This window comes from Polypterus senegalus, chromosome 15, assembly GCF_016835505.1.
Source record: "Polypterus senegalus isolate Bchr_013 chromosome 15, ASM1683550v1, whole genome shotgun sequence".
Taxonomy (NCBI): Eukaryota; Metazoa; Chordata; class Cladistia; order Polypteriformes; family Polypteridae; genus Polypterus; species Polypterus senegalus.
In genome coordinates, this window is record NC_053168.1 from 58714516 (window position 1) to 58730319 (window position 15804).

Genomic DNA, 15804 nt, shown 5'->3' on the forward strand with positions numbered 1-15804 from the left:
CTTTTGTACGCCCTATATTCATTCTTATCCTTTTCTAAATTTAATTTTAATTTAATTGAAAGCAGTTTGAGCTACATTCTTCATATGAAAATGTGCTATAAAAATACTATTGTTGCTGTTTAAGGTGCCTCTTTGAAATTTCTTAATTTTCCAGTGACACGGAAAATACATAATATAGACCATACCCCGTCTCTACACACTCTATACTTCTCGTTTTCTTTCTGAGTTATTCTTGTCACATGGCTAAAACATCACAAATGATATATACATTGAAATAGTACAATTAATTTATTTGTGTGCAGTTATAGTATATAATTTGATATAAACTTTTCAAAAGAAACTGCAATTGCCATCCATTGTCAATACTAAGAAAACTGTGCAAAGAGAATAACGATAAGACATGATGCAAGAAGTGAAAAAGAAAGTACATGGAAAAAATAACGGGTGATTGTTTTCTACTTAGAAAACATTTTTTGCATTTTTTTAAAGCTTTAATGAGACAAATAGAGAATGCTTGTATATTTTATTTCTGCACAAGGATGTAGCTGTTTAGCATTTTGTCCAACAGTAAATGCAGTGGTTTTCTATAATAATAATTATTTTTAGAGGTACACTTAGAATTTATTTTTCCTTTCAATATATGCAAGTTTATTTAACCAATGACAACACATTATCAATTCAATCCATAAACCTCCTTACACTAACAAAATAAACTGTGAAAAAATCTAAAAGAAGCTTAAATACTTTCTGTGTCATGCACATGGTTAATCCTATGAACTCAAGAAACTCGGAAATCAGTGGAAAATTTAAAGTAATTGAGCATATGACAGGAAGGCTGTGTAGATGAGCAACTGAGTTTTAATGTGGCCAGATAATATTCTCTGGATGAATACTCTGACAGCGTTCTAAACCTGTTGTAACCTGTAAATACTTCACATATGAGATCATTAAAAGACAAGAGCAGTAGTTAAACTCTGAGATTATAAACACATTTCAAAGTGCTTCACCATATAGTATGGTCGGGAGAAATATCATAGGGTCGGATGCTTCTTGAGTGGTACAGATGAGCTCCAGACATAAAATTTTCTTTTGGTTGTACTGAGTAAGTAAGTTTGCGGACATCCAGGCACAGAGGTCATTAAGGGAGGTAGTTACCTATTCTATTGTGGATGTATGTCAAGGGGTTATTTTCATATACAGCTAGATGTTATTTGTGGAAAAGCAGCACATGAGTTCATACTGATAAGGGAAGTAGCCTAGTGGCAATATTTAGATATTCATAAAAGTGCAGTGAAAACAGAACCTTGAGGAGACAAGACAAATGACTGCAGGTGATCAAACAAGATAAGCCGTTGTCCAAAAGCAGCAGGTTACTTCCTGGCAAAGCACCATTTTTAGGCATATCAAGGGGGTGTTAAAATCAATATTGTCAAAAGCTGAGAAAAATACATTTATTATTACTGTGTTTTCCAGTGTAGTGGGATTTTTTTTTTCTTAAGACATTACAGTCAATCTTACCTTACACTAAGCACAGCAAGTGAGATGAATCAGATCTGCACTGAGGGGACCAGATTTAACATCGTATCAAAGTGGATTTGTATATGTGGATAGCATTCTCCAGTCTTTATGGGAAGGAGTTTGAGAGTGGAAAAGACAAGCTGAAGCTGAGATGATGAATAAAGAGCAATCTCTTAAATTGTGCGACATTGAAGGAAAAAATGCTGGAGAAACATCAGATTTTACATTTTAGGAATATAAAAAATGATCCAATAGTGCTAAACTACAGATTTGGGTTTTGAAATGAAGTCAGGGCAGCTGAGTAAAAAATGAGGAGAGAGGTGAATGTGCAATTCAAAAGCTCGAATTTGCCTGAATACACTGCACGTTCATGCATTCTTCTGATTTAACAATATTTTAGCAAAATATGTTTGGGTATTAGATACTGTGAGCATTTGACTCATAAGGAGCATGTGATTATACAACACAAACAACTTGATATATTTTCATTGATGCTTTAATATTGTTTGCTGTTGTTCAGCATTCACAACATGAGATTAAAAATGTTTCTCATTACTAGAAATTACATGATGTGGACTTGGCCTGGACACAGACAGGCGGACATGTTGTTTCAACCACCACACGTTTTATTTACAATATTTACAATAGTTTCAATAGTCACTCAGACCCAGTCAGTGCACACCTTCACCCCAATGCACAGTCCTGGCCACAAATGCCTCTCTTCGGGCCGCCTCCACACATCCTCTGTGCTTCGTCCTGCCTCCTCTCGACTCCAGCCTCGAATGAATGGAGATGGCCCTTTTTATTCTGTCCCTGGATGAGCACCAGGTGTTCCCGACATTCCTCCCTTGGCCACGCCCCAGCGTGGCGGAAGTGCCGGCTGTCCTTCCGGCAGCTCCCCGGGTGTCTTCCAAAGTCTTCCCCCCAGCACTTCCTGGTGTGGCGGAAGTGCTGGGGCAACAGGTCCCCAAGGCACTGGGGCGCCTCCTGGCAGTGACAACGGGCCCCTACAAGGTGGGGCTTCCATGCCCTGTACCCATGGCCCCCAAAGCAACCAAGAAGGCAGCCCCCACGTGATCCCAGATGGGCGCACGCCCACTTCCGGTCTTCCAAGGCATCCCGGCCGGGTCATCGCCCCTGGCATCCACGACAATAGGTTAAGTAAAACATTAAAAAAAAAAAAAAAAGCTTCTTTAGTAGTTTGAGCCTGGATCGGAAAGAGATATTAAATGGTGTCCATTTTGTAAGTGGCAAAAAGATGATCTCCTATGTAGTAAAATGTGTGAATTGTACATTTCTAACATTTGTAGTTTGCAGTGCATGCTTCTTATATGAGAACAAAGTTAACATGGATGACAAAAACTTCTACATCAAGTACCAAAATTCAAACACTAGAGAAAATTGTGATTTGAACCAGCAACCGGTGTGTAACAAAGACTTCCTCAGAAGCTTTGCATCACACAGAGAAATAAGAAAACCTCCCATCCACCAGGTGGACAGAGTGCTTTAATGTGTATAAATTCAAGCTGGGCCCTCTCCCAGTCCTATGCATACTGTGGGATGGTTACACTGCCACCTGCTCCCAACCCTAAAGAACTACTTGCCTGATTCATGCAATGCCAATGATAAAAGATGTCAGCTACAGAAGACACAATGTTTTGTTTTTGATCAAACTTTGTAGTTATACATTATTTTCCTAATTGTACTGTGCAAGAGTTTTTTTAGTAGCAACAAAGAAAGAAAACAAACTAGATAAGATGCAAATCCTATATAGGGGGCACTCATTGTACATAACCATGCTCATTATTTCCAAGTCAGCTTAGACTGGCCAGTCAAATTAGCAATACATCTTCAGACTCGGAGAGAAAACTGTCATGCAAAAACGAAACTTATGCTACCATTTAAAAAAAAAAAACATCTAATCCCAAAAAAACTCTATGCATCTTGTTATACAAAACTTTTATCAAACAAAAAAATGAATTAGAAAAGTGCATGTTGTGAATTATGTGAAAGCTGAAAAATTTGAAAATCACAGCCTTCACCAATATGATACTGCCTTTAGAAAGGACTGAACAGATGTTCTTATACAAAATATTTTTCCCCTTCAAGTTAAAATTTCATTGCCTTCAAAATGCCTGTATTAAATTTCTCACAGTTTTAGCAGACTGCTTGGCTTGCTTTCAAAATGTGGTCTTTCTTGTCCTCTGCTTTAGAGAAAAATTAGATCTGTAAAATGTCCAAGCCTGTTTTATGTATCTATGGCTAATTAGGTATATGTAAATGCCGTTCACAACCGCTTAAATGCTCATATATAAAAATTAGTAACCAGTAAGTGCATTGAAAGTAAAGGCCACTTCTACAGCTGAACTGTGCAAAACCCCATTAATAAATACACCCTAATGCAATCTCTATGGCAAGCACTGACAAATATTGTAATTACAACCACAAATCTCCAGAAATGTGCATAATATCATTGTAGTATAGTTATATTTTTGATTTATGTTATAATAGTGGCTTCTGCGACAACTTCAGAACATGACATAAGAGGTATAAAAAAGGACATAAGTCTAACAACCAAAATGTTTTTTTTATGTGATTCACTGTTTCTGCACTCCACAAGGAACAGTTAAAAACTAAGAAGCAAAAAAAAAATTAAGTAATCAAACAAAGAGACATATGCTATAACAGCTCCAGTGCATCTAACTAAACTACACAAATTATCTGTCACTGTTAAGGGATTACGGAGTGACCCACAAAACATCACTGCCTTACAAATTCTTTGCCTTTGATTGCACCTTAACATGATGGCAATATGCCATCTATCATCCTCTCTCACCATTATGAAGAGGGTTTCTAATTAAAAAGAAGTTGGATATTTTATCTTTTGAGGAACATGACTACACATGTGCATGGCATCTGAATTTTGTCACCTTATTCAAAAGTTCATGGATACCAATATACTGCTGTCTTTTGGCAGACCTAGCCATTACCTCACCACTAACGGACATGAACATTTATACAAAAACTCTTTCTGCTCCCAGTTTTAACTTATGGCCAATTGGACCACGATACACTACCCCATAGTTTGCCAGACATACTATAAACAAAGATGGACAAAGTCTGGCCCTTTACTTATAAGCCAGAATGTTTACTGGTAAAAACTTAAGTTCACGTCAAACAGAATATTTAAAGATGAGGTTTTATTCACAATGCAACTATTTTAAGCTGTTAATTTCTTGATGGATTGTCTATTTTGTTTGTGTGTTTACATATGCCTAAATGTGTGACCTTTGCAAGACAAATACCTCCCACACAAACTTTGGTTCGGATCTCACCTTGAGTGCCTATATGACAGCCAGACAGCTTACTAAACTATTTTGCTTACTTTACATCCCCTAGCCTTTGACATTATTCATTTCTCATTTCACTCTGCTTTAGTAGTGCTCCTCAATGGTGTATTTTATTTTTGATGGCTGCCGCTTCTTAAAAAATATTTAAGATATAAAAAGAAATGTCTGTTCTGATACAGCTATAAACATTAAAAGCCCAAACTGCAGTCAAGCATATGTGTTTTTTTCAGCAGATCACCTACTGGAGATGAAAGGTTATTGAAAGCAGCACAACATATGAGAAGGAAAAAAAATGAGGAACTATGTCAAAAAAACTGGTTTCCAATTATCTATTCATGAAATCATGAAAAGGTAGTAATAACATTTACTAACTTATCACCATTCACTAAAATAGATTATGCTATTACAAATAATATCATAATGTTGTGTACTTGTAATTTACTATTATATTTTCATTGCAGCCCTAGCTGCAGTCCGAGTGTATACTCTCCCTCTACCCATTTGTGCTTCCTCTCTGGGTATTCTGGTTTCCTCATGCATCCCAAACAAATGCAGGTTAGATTAATTGTTGTCTAAAAATCGTCCCCATACATGTGTGGCTGTATTCAGTCAGTTCATTCAGTTCTGGACTGATTCCTTTGTTCTGCCTGAACTGAATGTTAATACGTACATACACAATACTAATAAAAGTTTTTCAGTGCTGAATAGTTCTTTTTACTATCTCCAGATGTAAAAGCATGTCATACAATGCAGCTGATCACAGTTTAGGTATCAGCAATGATTATAACAGAACCTTATGAGATTCTGCCATCACTGGTATTGATACACCCACTAGCAGCCACCTGAAGATGCAGAGAAGAGAAAAAAGAAAAAAGGTTTAAGCCTGTCAAAAAAACTGCTGCAAACATCAAATGTGGAAGAACTAGCATTCATTGAAAAAGAAGAACAGTAACATTCTAAATATTAATTAAGGAAGTGGCCAGCGTACTGAGAAAGCCAACAAGGTCTGCAGACTTAAAATCAGTGATTAATTGATAATAAAAAAACGTGTGTGTGTGTATATATAATATGACAACACCACTTTTCTTGAATTAACATCTACCGATTGTGTACATGTGTGTCTGTAATAATGTTAGAGTACACCCTTTATTTTCACAATGAACAAACGGCCCGTTTTTACTGTAGTTCACGATCCAAATTGTTTCCTATTGTATTATAAGGCAAAATTTCATTCGTATTCTTTGCTAATTGAAGTACAGCATAAATGCGTTCGCAAAAAAAATCACGAGATCTGCGTTCGTCTGTATCAACATCCGTGCGTTATGACTGACAAGTCGAAAAATCAACTAATTCGGGGTTTTGTCATCGCTTTCATAACGTGATCCGGCATAGCGCCGAATGAACACGGAGTTAACGTAAAAGAAAACCTGAATAAGAAAAAGCTCTTACATCACTCGACCTAGTGTACATTGCCTCCTTATCATCTAGCGACCAGCCTTGACACTTTGTCCCAGTGCTTTCTGAGATAAAGATCACGAAACCTGCGGTTAACACGAAGAAATCAGTTTAACACCGGACTCGGCCACGTACAGGTGTGCACTTGGCACAACTAGTTTGCATCTGACTAAAGGAGAAAACGAAAGAAAGCCGTGGATATGGCGGTCCCCGAAAACCCCTCTTCCACCCTTTTTCTGGGAATTCGCATGATGTTCTACGTCATCACGCCAAATGAAACTTCGTTCAAACGTGAAGAGGAGGTGCCCGAATATGTGCAGCAGGTGAAACTAATTTCTTTGTTTACTGTACTGATTCATTTCCTAGTTACTGAATTCAGGAAAAGCAAGTACATTAAGAGAGCTATCGAATAAAAAAGGAACATATTTGCAAAGATTGTCATTATTTAGATGCTAGATTTCTGAGATAACTACAAATCAGAATCTGTTAGAGCACCTGCACACATGTGCTTTAGGTTTTCTAGGAGTAGCAGCCCCAACTAAACTACAAAACGAGATAAACACTGCGTGATTACAAGGGAGTAACACTTTACCGTAACACCACTAATAGTGGTGTGCATTACCGCTAAACATCTAAAAATGATAACGCAGAATTCCATTTTGAAACTCACTCTTCCAGTCAATGCATATATAGCTATACCCTGTATAGCGCAGTTGCCGTGCAACCAAAGGTGTGGAAAATAAGTGTGGGCGAGACAGTCCACACTAGGGCAGAAACATACCCACATGCAACAATACATTTACAGTATAGGCTTGTCAATTATCTTAACTTTCTTTTGAGATGTCAGAGGAAAATCTAAAGAGTCAGGTACTCCGATTTTGGGAAAGCATGTTCTAAGGATTTGAACCCACATGCCTGGGGCTGTGAACAGTCGTAGTGCCCTAAAACTGATTATTCAGTAATTATTCACTTGTTTTAAGATACCTTTGCTCTTACCTTTTATGCCTGTGACTTGTGGTTTACTTTAAAATGTTATCACACTGTTGAGATAATGCAGGGAATCATCTTTTGCAGGATGCAAGAAAGATGGGAAACTTGCATTAAAATTTCAATGACAGTAGAGTCTGCTGATTTCATTTTCCATCTTTGACAGATTTAAAGTGAATGGTCCTATACAAAATGTGCAAGTACAGCATATGAGTATATGGATGTATCTGCTAAGCAAGTAAAAGTAAATATGTTATGTCACTTGCTCTTTGCCCCTGTAATCATTAAGAGTAACTCTGACAATTTCTTCAAGTGCTGGCTCAATGCTGTGCCTTCCAGGACTTTTTTGACCTAATTCTGACACAAGGTGTTCTGAAAACCAAATTTTTCATCACAGAACTACATTATAAACCTACATTATATTAATTGACTATCTAGACCTGTAGTAGTAAGTTTTAAAGCATATGATGATTAGGATGTTTTTATAGATTTTATATAACCCAGTGGGAAATCCATTAAAGTCAATAGTGGGTTAAAACAGACCCAAAGGATGTGGCAGGGTTCAAAATTTGTCACAGGTGTTCAGACATGTGGAAAATTTCTGCTTTTTGTAAAAGAAGTTCACTTTATTAAAACTCTTCACATTTCTGAGCTGAAAAGATGATATTTATGTACAAGAGTTGTGAACAAACAAACCACCCTAAACGAACAGTAAAATCAACTAAAGTATAGGATGAGTTATTTACAAGTGACCTAAAGGATGTACTGTAATTGTGTTCAAAATGTATAGCAGCTGTACAAAAGAGAGACATTTGGAAACTTTTTTGCTTATTTTAAAGTTACAGCACTTTGCTAAAAGCCATCATATTTCGGTGCCGAGAAGATGACATTTACATCGCAGTTTGCATTTATGGGTTGTGAACAAAGTTTTCTGTGAATGTAGCTAAAAATCCATGAAAGTCAATGGTGGGTCATAACTGACCTGAAGGGTATGGCAGCATTTAAAATATGTAGCATTTCTACAAAAATATGACATTTGGCAACTTTTTTGCCTTTTGTAAATGTAGGTCATTTTACAAAAGCCTTCACATTTTTTATCTGAAAAGTTAACTTTGGGGATGTTTGTATGGTGATGAGCAACCAGACCCAAAAATGCATTAAAGTCAATTAAGGATAAAAACTAGCCTGAAAGACATGGTTAGGTGAAAAAATGTTTTGAAGCTGTGTAAATTTTGAATGTTTAATTTTTATTACTGTTTGTTAATTTGCTAGGATCAGTCACAAAGTTTCATCCTGAATAGATAAAATGTAGGGTAATTTTATTGATTTCAAACACATAAATAGGTTACATTTGACCCAAAGAGGCTGCAAGGATAAATAAAAACAAAAGCATGTTTTTGCCACTCTATGGAGAAGGTGCAGCTGCTGCTAGAACCCAAGTTCATGTCCCTGATAGAGGGGTGTGCTCATTGAGGTAAAGTACCAGCAATACTAGTGCCAAGACAAAGGAAACTTTATACATTGTCCTAATCATTCTATATGTCCTGAAAGATACTTAGTATTTTTTTTGAATGTAACCACTTCATATAACCGTATATTATTTGGGGTGAGGATGTTGGAGTTTTTAGCGCAGGAGTAGCCAAGCTTTGTTCTGGAGCACCCCAGTGTTGGCATGTTTATATTATAGATACTGTACCTGACAATCATTTGTTAAATTATACTAGTAAATTTTGAATTGGGCTGTAGGTTTGCTGCACTTTCTTAGACACATGTTTTTGTTATAGTCCTTTTATTCTATTGTTAAAGTACTGCTTTAATATTTTTTTCTCTTCTGCTACTTAACATCCTGAACCATGTCATTTTTGAACCCTATCAATGTTGTTAAAAGCAAGTTGCTCAGTTAAACTGGATCTGGGTCTCACATGTTGTCATTGCAATCTGTTGTACTTTGGTTTTCAAATACGTGCTGTGTCTAGCACCAGTCTACTGCCTATCTAAGGCTATTTTCTTCAAACCTGGCAGTTACATTTGCCCTTTGTGTTGTAAAATGTAACTAAATAAACACAATACAACTAAGAAGAATGAAGGTAATCTTGTGTGGTAGGGAGTGCAAGCTAATATTATGTAATTTATAACTTAAAGGATCTGTGTCTGTTTCTCACTCCATGTTGTTTCAATGAGGATTGTTTGCATCTCTCGGACTGACACCAGATCCACATTGTATTGAAAAACTCATTGGAAACTTCAAAAGACTTTGCTGGACAGTTATCATATCTAAAGATCTTGACTTTAAATTGTTGTCCTCTCTTGGTAAATGAATCTTAGCCTGGAGAGGTCTATTAATTTTTGACATTTATGATGTCTCACTTAAAGGTTTTCCAATGTTGCATCTGTCCTATTTTCTATATAAACACAGGGGACACTAGTTTCTGTATTACATCTTGCCTGAAAAAGGGGCCTGAGTTGCTTGCATATTGTAATCTTTTTAGTTAGCTAATAAAATGTGTCATTTTACTTGACTTCTCACTACAGGTGGCGCAGTGGTAGTGCTGCTGCACTGCAGTAAGGAGACTGTGGAAGATTGTGGGTTCGCTTCCTGGTTCCTCCCTGTGTGGATAGCGCTTTGAGTACTGAGAACAGCACTATATAAATGTAATGAATTATTATTCACAATGGCTAACACGGTACAACACCCTAGTACTACTTAAATCAATAAATGGATAGATAGATAGACAGACAGAACAAACTTTATTTGTCCTCAAGGATAAGATGCTCATTATGTGTTTCTTCAGTTTCCACTGGTGATGTTTCTTCAGCCTCATCTCTTGGTCTAATAAGAGCAGAGGAGGACATTTAGCACAATTGTAATCCTTCTAAAAGTTTGGGTTGAGGCTCTTGTTGTTCATGAATCTTGTCAGCAGTTGTTAGCATTAAGTAACCTAGATGTTTGCATAGTAATTTGTGAAGCTATGGTGAATCAAAGCTGTGTTAGCATTTATTATAAAAAATACTTTGATTAAAAAATCCTTTATGTTTTTATAAAGCACAAGGTGTTGAAAAAAAATTAGTCCCTACCGCCTACTGAAAAACATATCATGCTCAGATGTAATTTACAGAAAAGGTGAGTGAGAAAGGATTTGCAGCACTCACAGCTCTGTTCATGGAGGATGAGCAAACCGCTCAAGCTAAACTGACACAATTCAAAACAACTACAACATTTAGAAAATCCCACTGCTTTCTCTTTCACAGATGTACAAGCATAGCTGGCTGTTATGAAAGTGAACTGTAAGACTCTTTTGAATATAATGCAGAGGTGATTCTAGTCTTCAACAGTGAGCGCCATTGTTTCTGATTCATTATATCAGACTCAAGTAAATGTTAAGTCAGTAGATTTCTTATCACCCAATTGCTGAGTTCAAAGAAACCTATCAGTTCTGGCTTTCCACTAGCAGACATCTATTAATCCCATGTAGCTCACCCAGCCTCTCCCCTACTACCATTCACAAATGACAGTCACTGAGGATTCCTCTAATTTTTGGTGATCTCTGCTTTTTCCAGTGCCGTTTCCTGTCTTTGGAATATGCCTGTGCATTTTACTGTTGTAGTCCCTATATTTTTCTTCAATATCCCTTTGAAAAAAGTCAGGTTGAATACATCTTCATGTGTTGGCTCTTAAGGTGTAAACAGTACTTATAAAGGGCTAAGAAAACATATGTGAATACGAGCATAGGCAATTCAATAAAACTAACTAATCTGTCAGTTTCCAAGGTGTTAAAAAACAAAACACAAAATGACCTGTCACATTTGCCTAGGCTACAAATACGTTTCACATGTTGATTGTGTTATAATGTGTGTGTGTGTGTTTTACTTTATTATTATTATCATTTTAATGTGAGGTAATCGTAAAGTTGTTTGACTTTATGTACCATACTGTATTGTACTGATTATAGTCTCCACTACCCTTACATCCTGGATCTAGCTGTAGTATATGGAAGATTATTCGTGCTATAATTAAATGAAATCAAATTTGTTAACAACATTAAAATGTAGTGAATATGAAGAAGATGCCTTTTATTTTTACATGGTTTTTATTGTGTCATAATTCAAAACATATCAACCAAATGGTCAATTTCTTTTAACTACAGCACATGCCAGTTTAACATGCAATATAAACGCGTATTGTACTTTAATTAATGTCCATAGATTGTGTGTCATAACTAAAAGCAAAGCATATGAAATGTACTGCATTTCTACTCAATATAATGATTCAATCATTTCAAAACTGAAAGTAATCAAAAGACCAGTCAATGTCAAAAGGCAGGGCCAGACGCATCCCTAGTTTGGGGTAAGAGGCATTCCACTTCTAAACATGTCTGTGTTCTAGCAGTAAGCATAAGTTTCATCAATGTGGATAGTGGAGTGATTAATGAAACAATGAAAAGTATTTAGTTCTTTAGTGTTGGCCTGATCGAAGCATCAACTTTGGTCAAAATGTACGTAGTATGTCTGCTTTGCTTTTACTTATGACATGGAGTGGCATTTTAAACTGACATGAAAATCATGTGCCGTAGTGAGAAGCATCACTTATTTGGTTGATATGTTTTTAATTTTGATTTTGAAAAAACGTGCCAAAATGAAACCCATCATGTATATATTTTTTGCATTTTATTTTATTGTTGTTATCATGTTGAATTGCTTCTATAGTAGCCTGACAATTTTCATGCATGCTACCAGCTGTGTGCGTGAAACTGACTTACTCAATGTGCCCATCTGTTGCTCTTCATTTTGCTAGCAAAGGGATGTATTGTAGCAGATGAGAATGCTTAAAGCTAACCTGTTTTCTTTAAGTTTTGCAAATCTATTGTATACATTCCATGCCTTTTTTAAATTACCAGTGGCAAGTTATAATGTCCTTCACATAAAATAGTTGTTTAAATTTCCTGAATTGCTTTCTCAGATGATACATGGGCCCACCTGTTACAGTCACAAGGGACCACAATGGATTTAAGGCTGGAATCCACCCCAAGCAGGAATTCAAAGTTCATGCCTTTACACCTACATGTGAACATAACTTGGAGGAATTTAGCAGTGTTAGCAGTGTTATAAGCTGTCTTAATAACTGGTTGTTAGATTGTGTGGGGAAACTAGTGGAACCCTGTAGAAAACTACTTGTATGTGATCATTTCACATAGAAAGAAGTCTCAGGCTGGATGGAAATGCAGAAAGTAAAGGTCACCTGAGGCATGGAAGCTATTTTCATACCCCACTTTTTTCATATATAAAAAAATCAGTTATATAGCTACTTTAATTTTCAACATATATAGTTCATTTTTTTAATATAAAAGCTAGGAAAGGTTGTTGTTACAGAAGAATAGATGCTTTGTTTGTGAATAAAAAAGAACATTATTTAAATATTAAAATAACATCCATTAAAAACAGAAGAAATACAGAAATCCATTGCAGTTATTTTAGACAAAGATCTGGTTTACGTTATGTATGGTACACTATGTGAATTTGGTCAGGCAATTAAGTTAGCAAAAGAAGAGGAAATGCCAAAGTTGTTTTACTGTATTATTTCATGTTTTCATAGACACATTTTGTTTGCCATTATACAACTAAAACAATTAAAGCTTATGCAGATTTTATAACATTGTGGGTTTTATGGTGTTTGAATTTTATAAAACCACAGGTCTTGTGATTTTTTGTGTACTTTTCTCCCCAAGATATATCAAGCCAGTAGCTTCCTAACAATTTTATATAAAGTACTCAACTTGCTTAAGTTATTCAATGAAATGTAAACTTGTTCTTTGCAATTGGTGTAGGATAGGAGAGCTGTAGAGAACATTTAGTGATGTGCATCAAATGTTGACTTATAAGTTGAAACATATGTTTGTCACTTTTTACAGCCAGCTGCAAGCCTTTTTCACCAGTGAAAAATTAAAATTAACAGGAATGTGTTCAAGTGTTTCAGTGTCATGCCAGACATGTTGTAATGACCCATTTTTTATTACTTTGTGCTTTGAAAGAACCAACATTGGAACATAATTTAGTTTTTATTATTTCTTTCTTTAATTAAAACAATAACTACTGTATTACATATCCAGCAATGTAATTGCTTGTAACATCCATCATGAATTTTAAGATTAATAACGTTATTTGCTTTTTTATACGTTTTTTGGCTGCATTCATGTCGGGTAAGATAAAGATGTTACAGATTTTTCTGTGGATGAGAAACTATTTTGTTGTACTTTCATTGCATTGTTTTAATTTATTTTGTCCTGAACTGCTCTGTAGAATGACTTGTGATAGCTCTCTCTGGGCAGGGAATGCCTGGGAATTCCCTAAAAAAAATGGAGATTTTTGCTAAGGAAAAGAAATCATTGCATGTTGTCACAGCATCCACTTACCAGAGAAAACAGCCCTTCATATTTTTTAAAGTTCTGCTATTTTATGTCAAATGTTTTTGAAAAGAATAGCATATAAGATCAGAAAATTTTAAAAAAGTTATAAAGGACAATAAAAGATTGCTAAGTCACTGAATTTCTGGGAAATGGAAACGATAAAATATTGGGGATTCATACTTATTCCCTTTAAACTTTTTCTTTATAATATCATTGCCTTTCCTTTTTTATATGACAGCTGTTTCTCATTTGAAAGCCATCAATTTCTTTAAAAAAACACTGAAACGTTCTTTTCTTGATTTTTCCATAAGAGTTTTCCTATTGTGAGTTTCTCTAATATTGCTTATTTTTAATTTTCCCCTTCTATTTTGCCAAAACACTCAAAGAATCCGTATTATTTAACTACTTATGTATGAAACAGTTTCTTTAATGTTGCATATCAAGAGTTTTACAACATTATCAATGTACTATCCAGACTAAAGACAATATTAGCAAAATAGTGGAAAGGGCCAAAAAACACAAAAAAATAGCAAAATAACAATGGACGGCATGAAAATATCTCCAAATCCTGAGAAATGATCTTCCCTAAAACATATTCTCCAAATATGTGTAACGGATTGCATTAATGCAGCAGAAATAGCAACCAAACAGAGCAGGGAAACGAGATTATTTCAGGGGCTATTTAAATGACCCTCCATCTTATACTCATGAAAGTAATGATGATTATGAATATGATCTACAACCCCACAAGACATGCAATTATGTTCAATTGGGAACAGTTACAATGGCTTCAGCTTTGAGGTGTGTAAGAAAGAAATAAGAAGGAAAGTGTCTGTTTGTGCCATATATTTTAAAAGCCCTACTTCTGATAGTGTATCATAAGGCTCAGTGTATCTTGAGGCTAGCTTCCTTCATTGTGCCCTTAGTGATAATTCTCTTTGTGCATCACTTATACAATTGGTAGTATTACCAATATTTAGATTTGAAAATCTGACTTGAGATATTGTTTACAGTCTGGACTATTTGACTAGCTCTAGGCACCAGCACGGATTTCCAAGAAACTGAACTGGTGAAGAACACAAGAAACTGCATTTATGGGGACTACTTTGACCCACTGGCAAATTCAGACCCAGACCAATTCAATGTCAGTCAAATGGCACAACAGACTTGGTTCCATAGACTGGCAAAGATACTCTGGAATATGTCTATGTTAATATCTAAGATGGCAAAAACAACTCTGCAGAGCCAGGCAACAAACGGGTGTCTGCAATTATGGTTTACTAACACTAAAACTGCAAACACTATTAACAAAACCAATGTCGGCTCTTTGGATGGTGGTGGGTACCAGATTAGGTCCTTGCAAAAAATAAGGGAATGTTAAGTGTATGAAAGTGGTGAAGAATAACCATCGGGCAACAATGTACACTTTTAGCTGTGCCGTATTTCAACACATTCTACCATTTTATTTTCAGAAACATGTTAAAATTTAGACACATTAAGTAAGTTTCCAAGTACTGTTGTAGACATTAGAATTTTAGGCACCTATAAAACTTGATGTTAGTTTGGAGGTATGAATAGATGGGACTGGTGAGCTTTATTGGGCAGAATGGCATGTGGTTCTTAAGCCTTCAGTTAATAGTGTGTCATTGTTGTTGGTTTTGTCCATAAAAGTTCTAATAGACATTTTAGTTTAATCACGTGTCAGAAATTTTAGAGACATTACAAAGTATAGACAAACATAGCCAAAGTCAAAGCATAGTAGCATTAGAGATTGAATATCAATGTTTAGTGCTAAATGTGAAGTAAAGTGTAGAATCAAAAACAAATTTTACCTAACAAGAAAAGCACCAGAAATGTAACTTTTTTGCACAGGTTGATACATTGCTCATAGAAGAACTGGACATGCTGTAAGGCTTGTCAAAATCTAACATGGCTTACAAAACAGTAAAGCCTGATGTCCAAACAGCTTTTCAGCAGAATTTTGTTAAAAGCAGTCTATACATTTTTTAAATTTAAATATTTCACTAATGCAAGTTATATTTAAGATGTTTATTCTCTAACAATCACGGATTAGTTGATGTACAATAAACTCT

At 35.6% G+C, this 15804-nt stretch overlaps 1 protein-coding gene across 2 annotated transcripts in view; it reads left to right on the plus strand.

Annotated features, from left to right (window-relative positions):
• Positions 1–6174: 6174 nt before the first annotated feature.
• agmo (alkylglycerol monooxygenase) overlaps positions 6175–15804 on the plus strand; it is a 286102-nt gene continuing 276472 nt past the window's right edge. Inside the window, exon 1 of one of the 2 annotated variants that reach the window (XM_039737290.1) lies at positions 6175–6646. In XM_039737290.1, coding sequence (XP_039593224.1) covers positions 6524–6646 — 123 coding nt within the window. In that variant the 5' untranslated portion in view covers positions 6175–6523. The remainder of the gene's footprint in view (positions 6647–15804) is intronic. The other variant, XM_039737289.1, reaches the window with a different exon arrangement.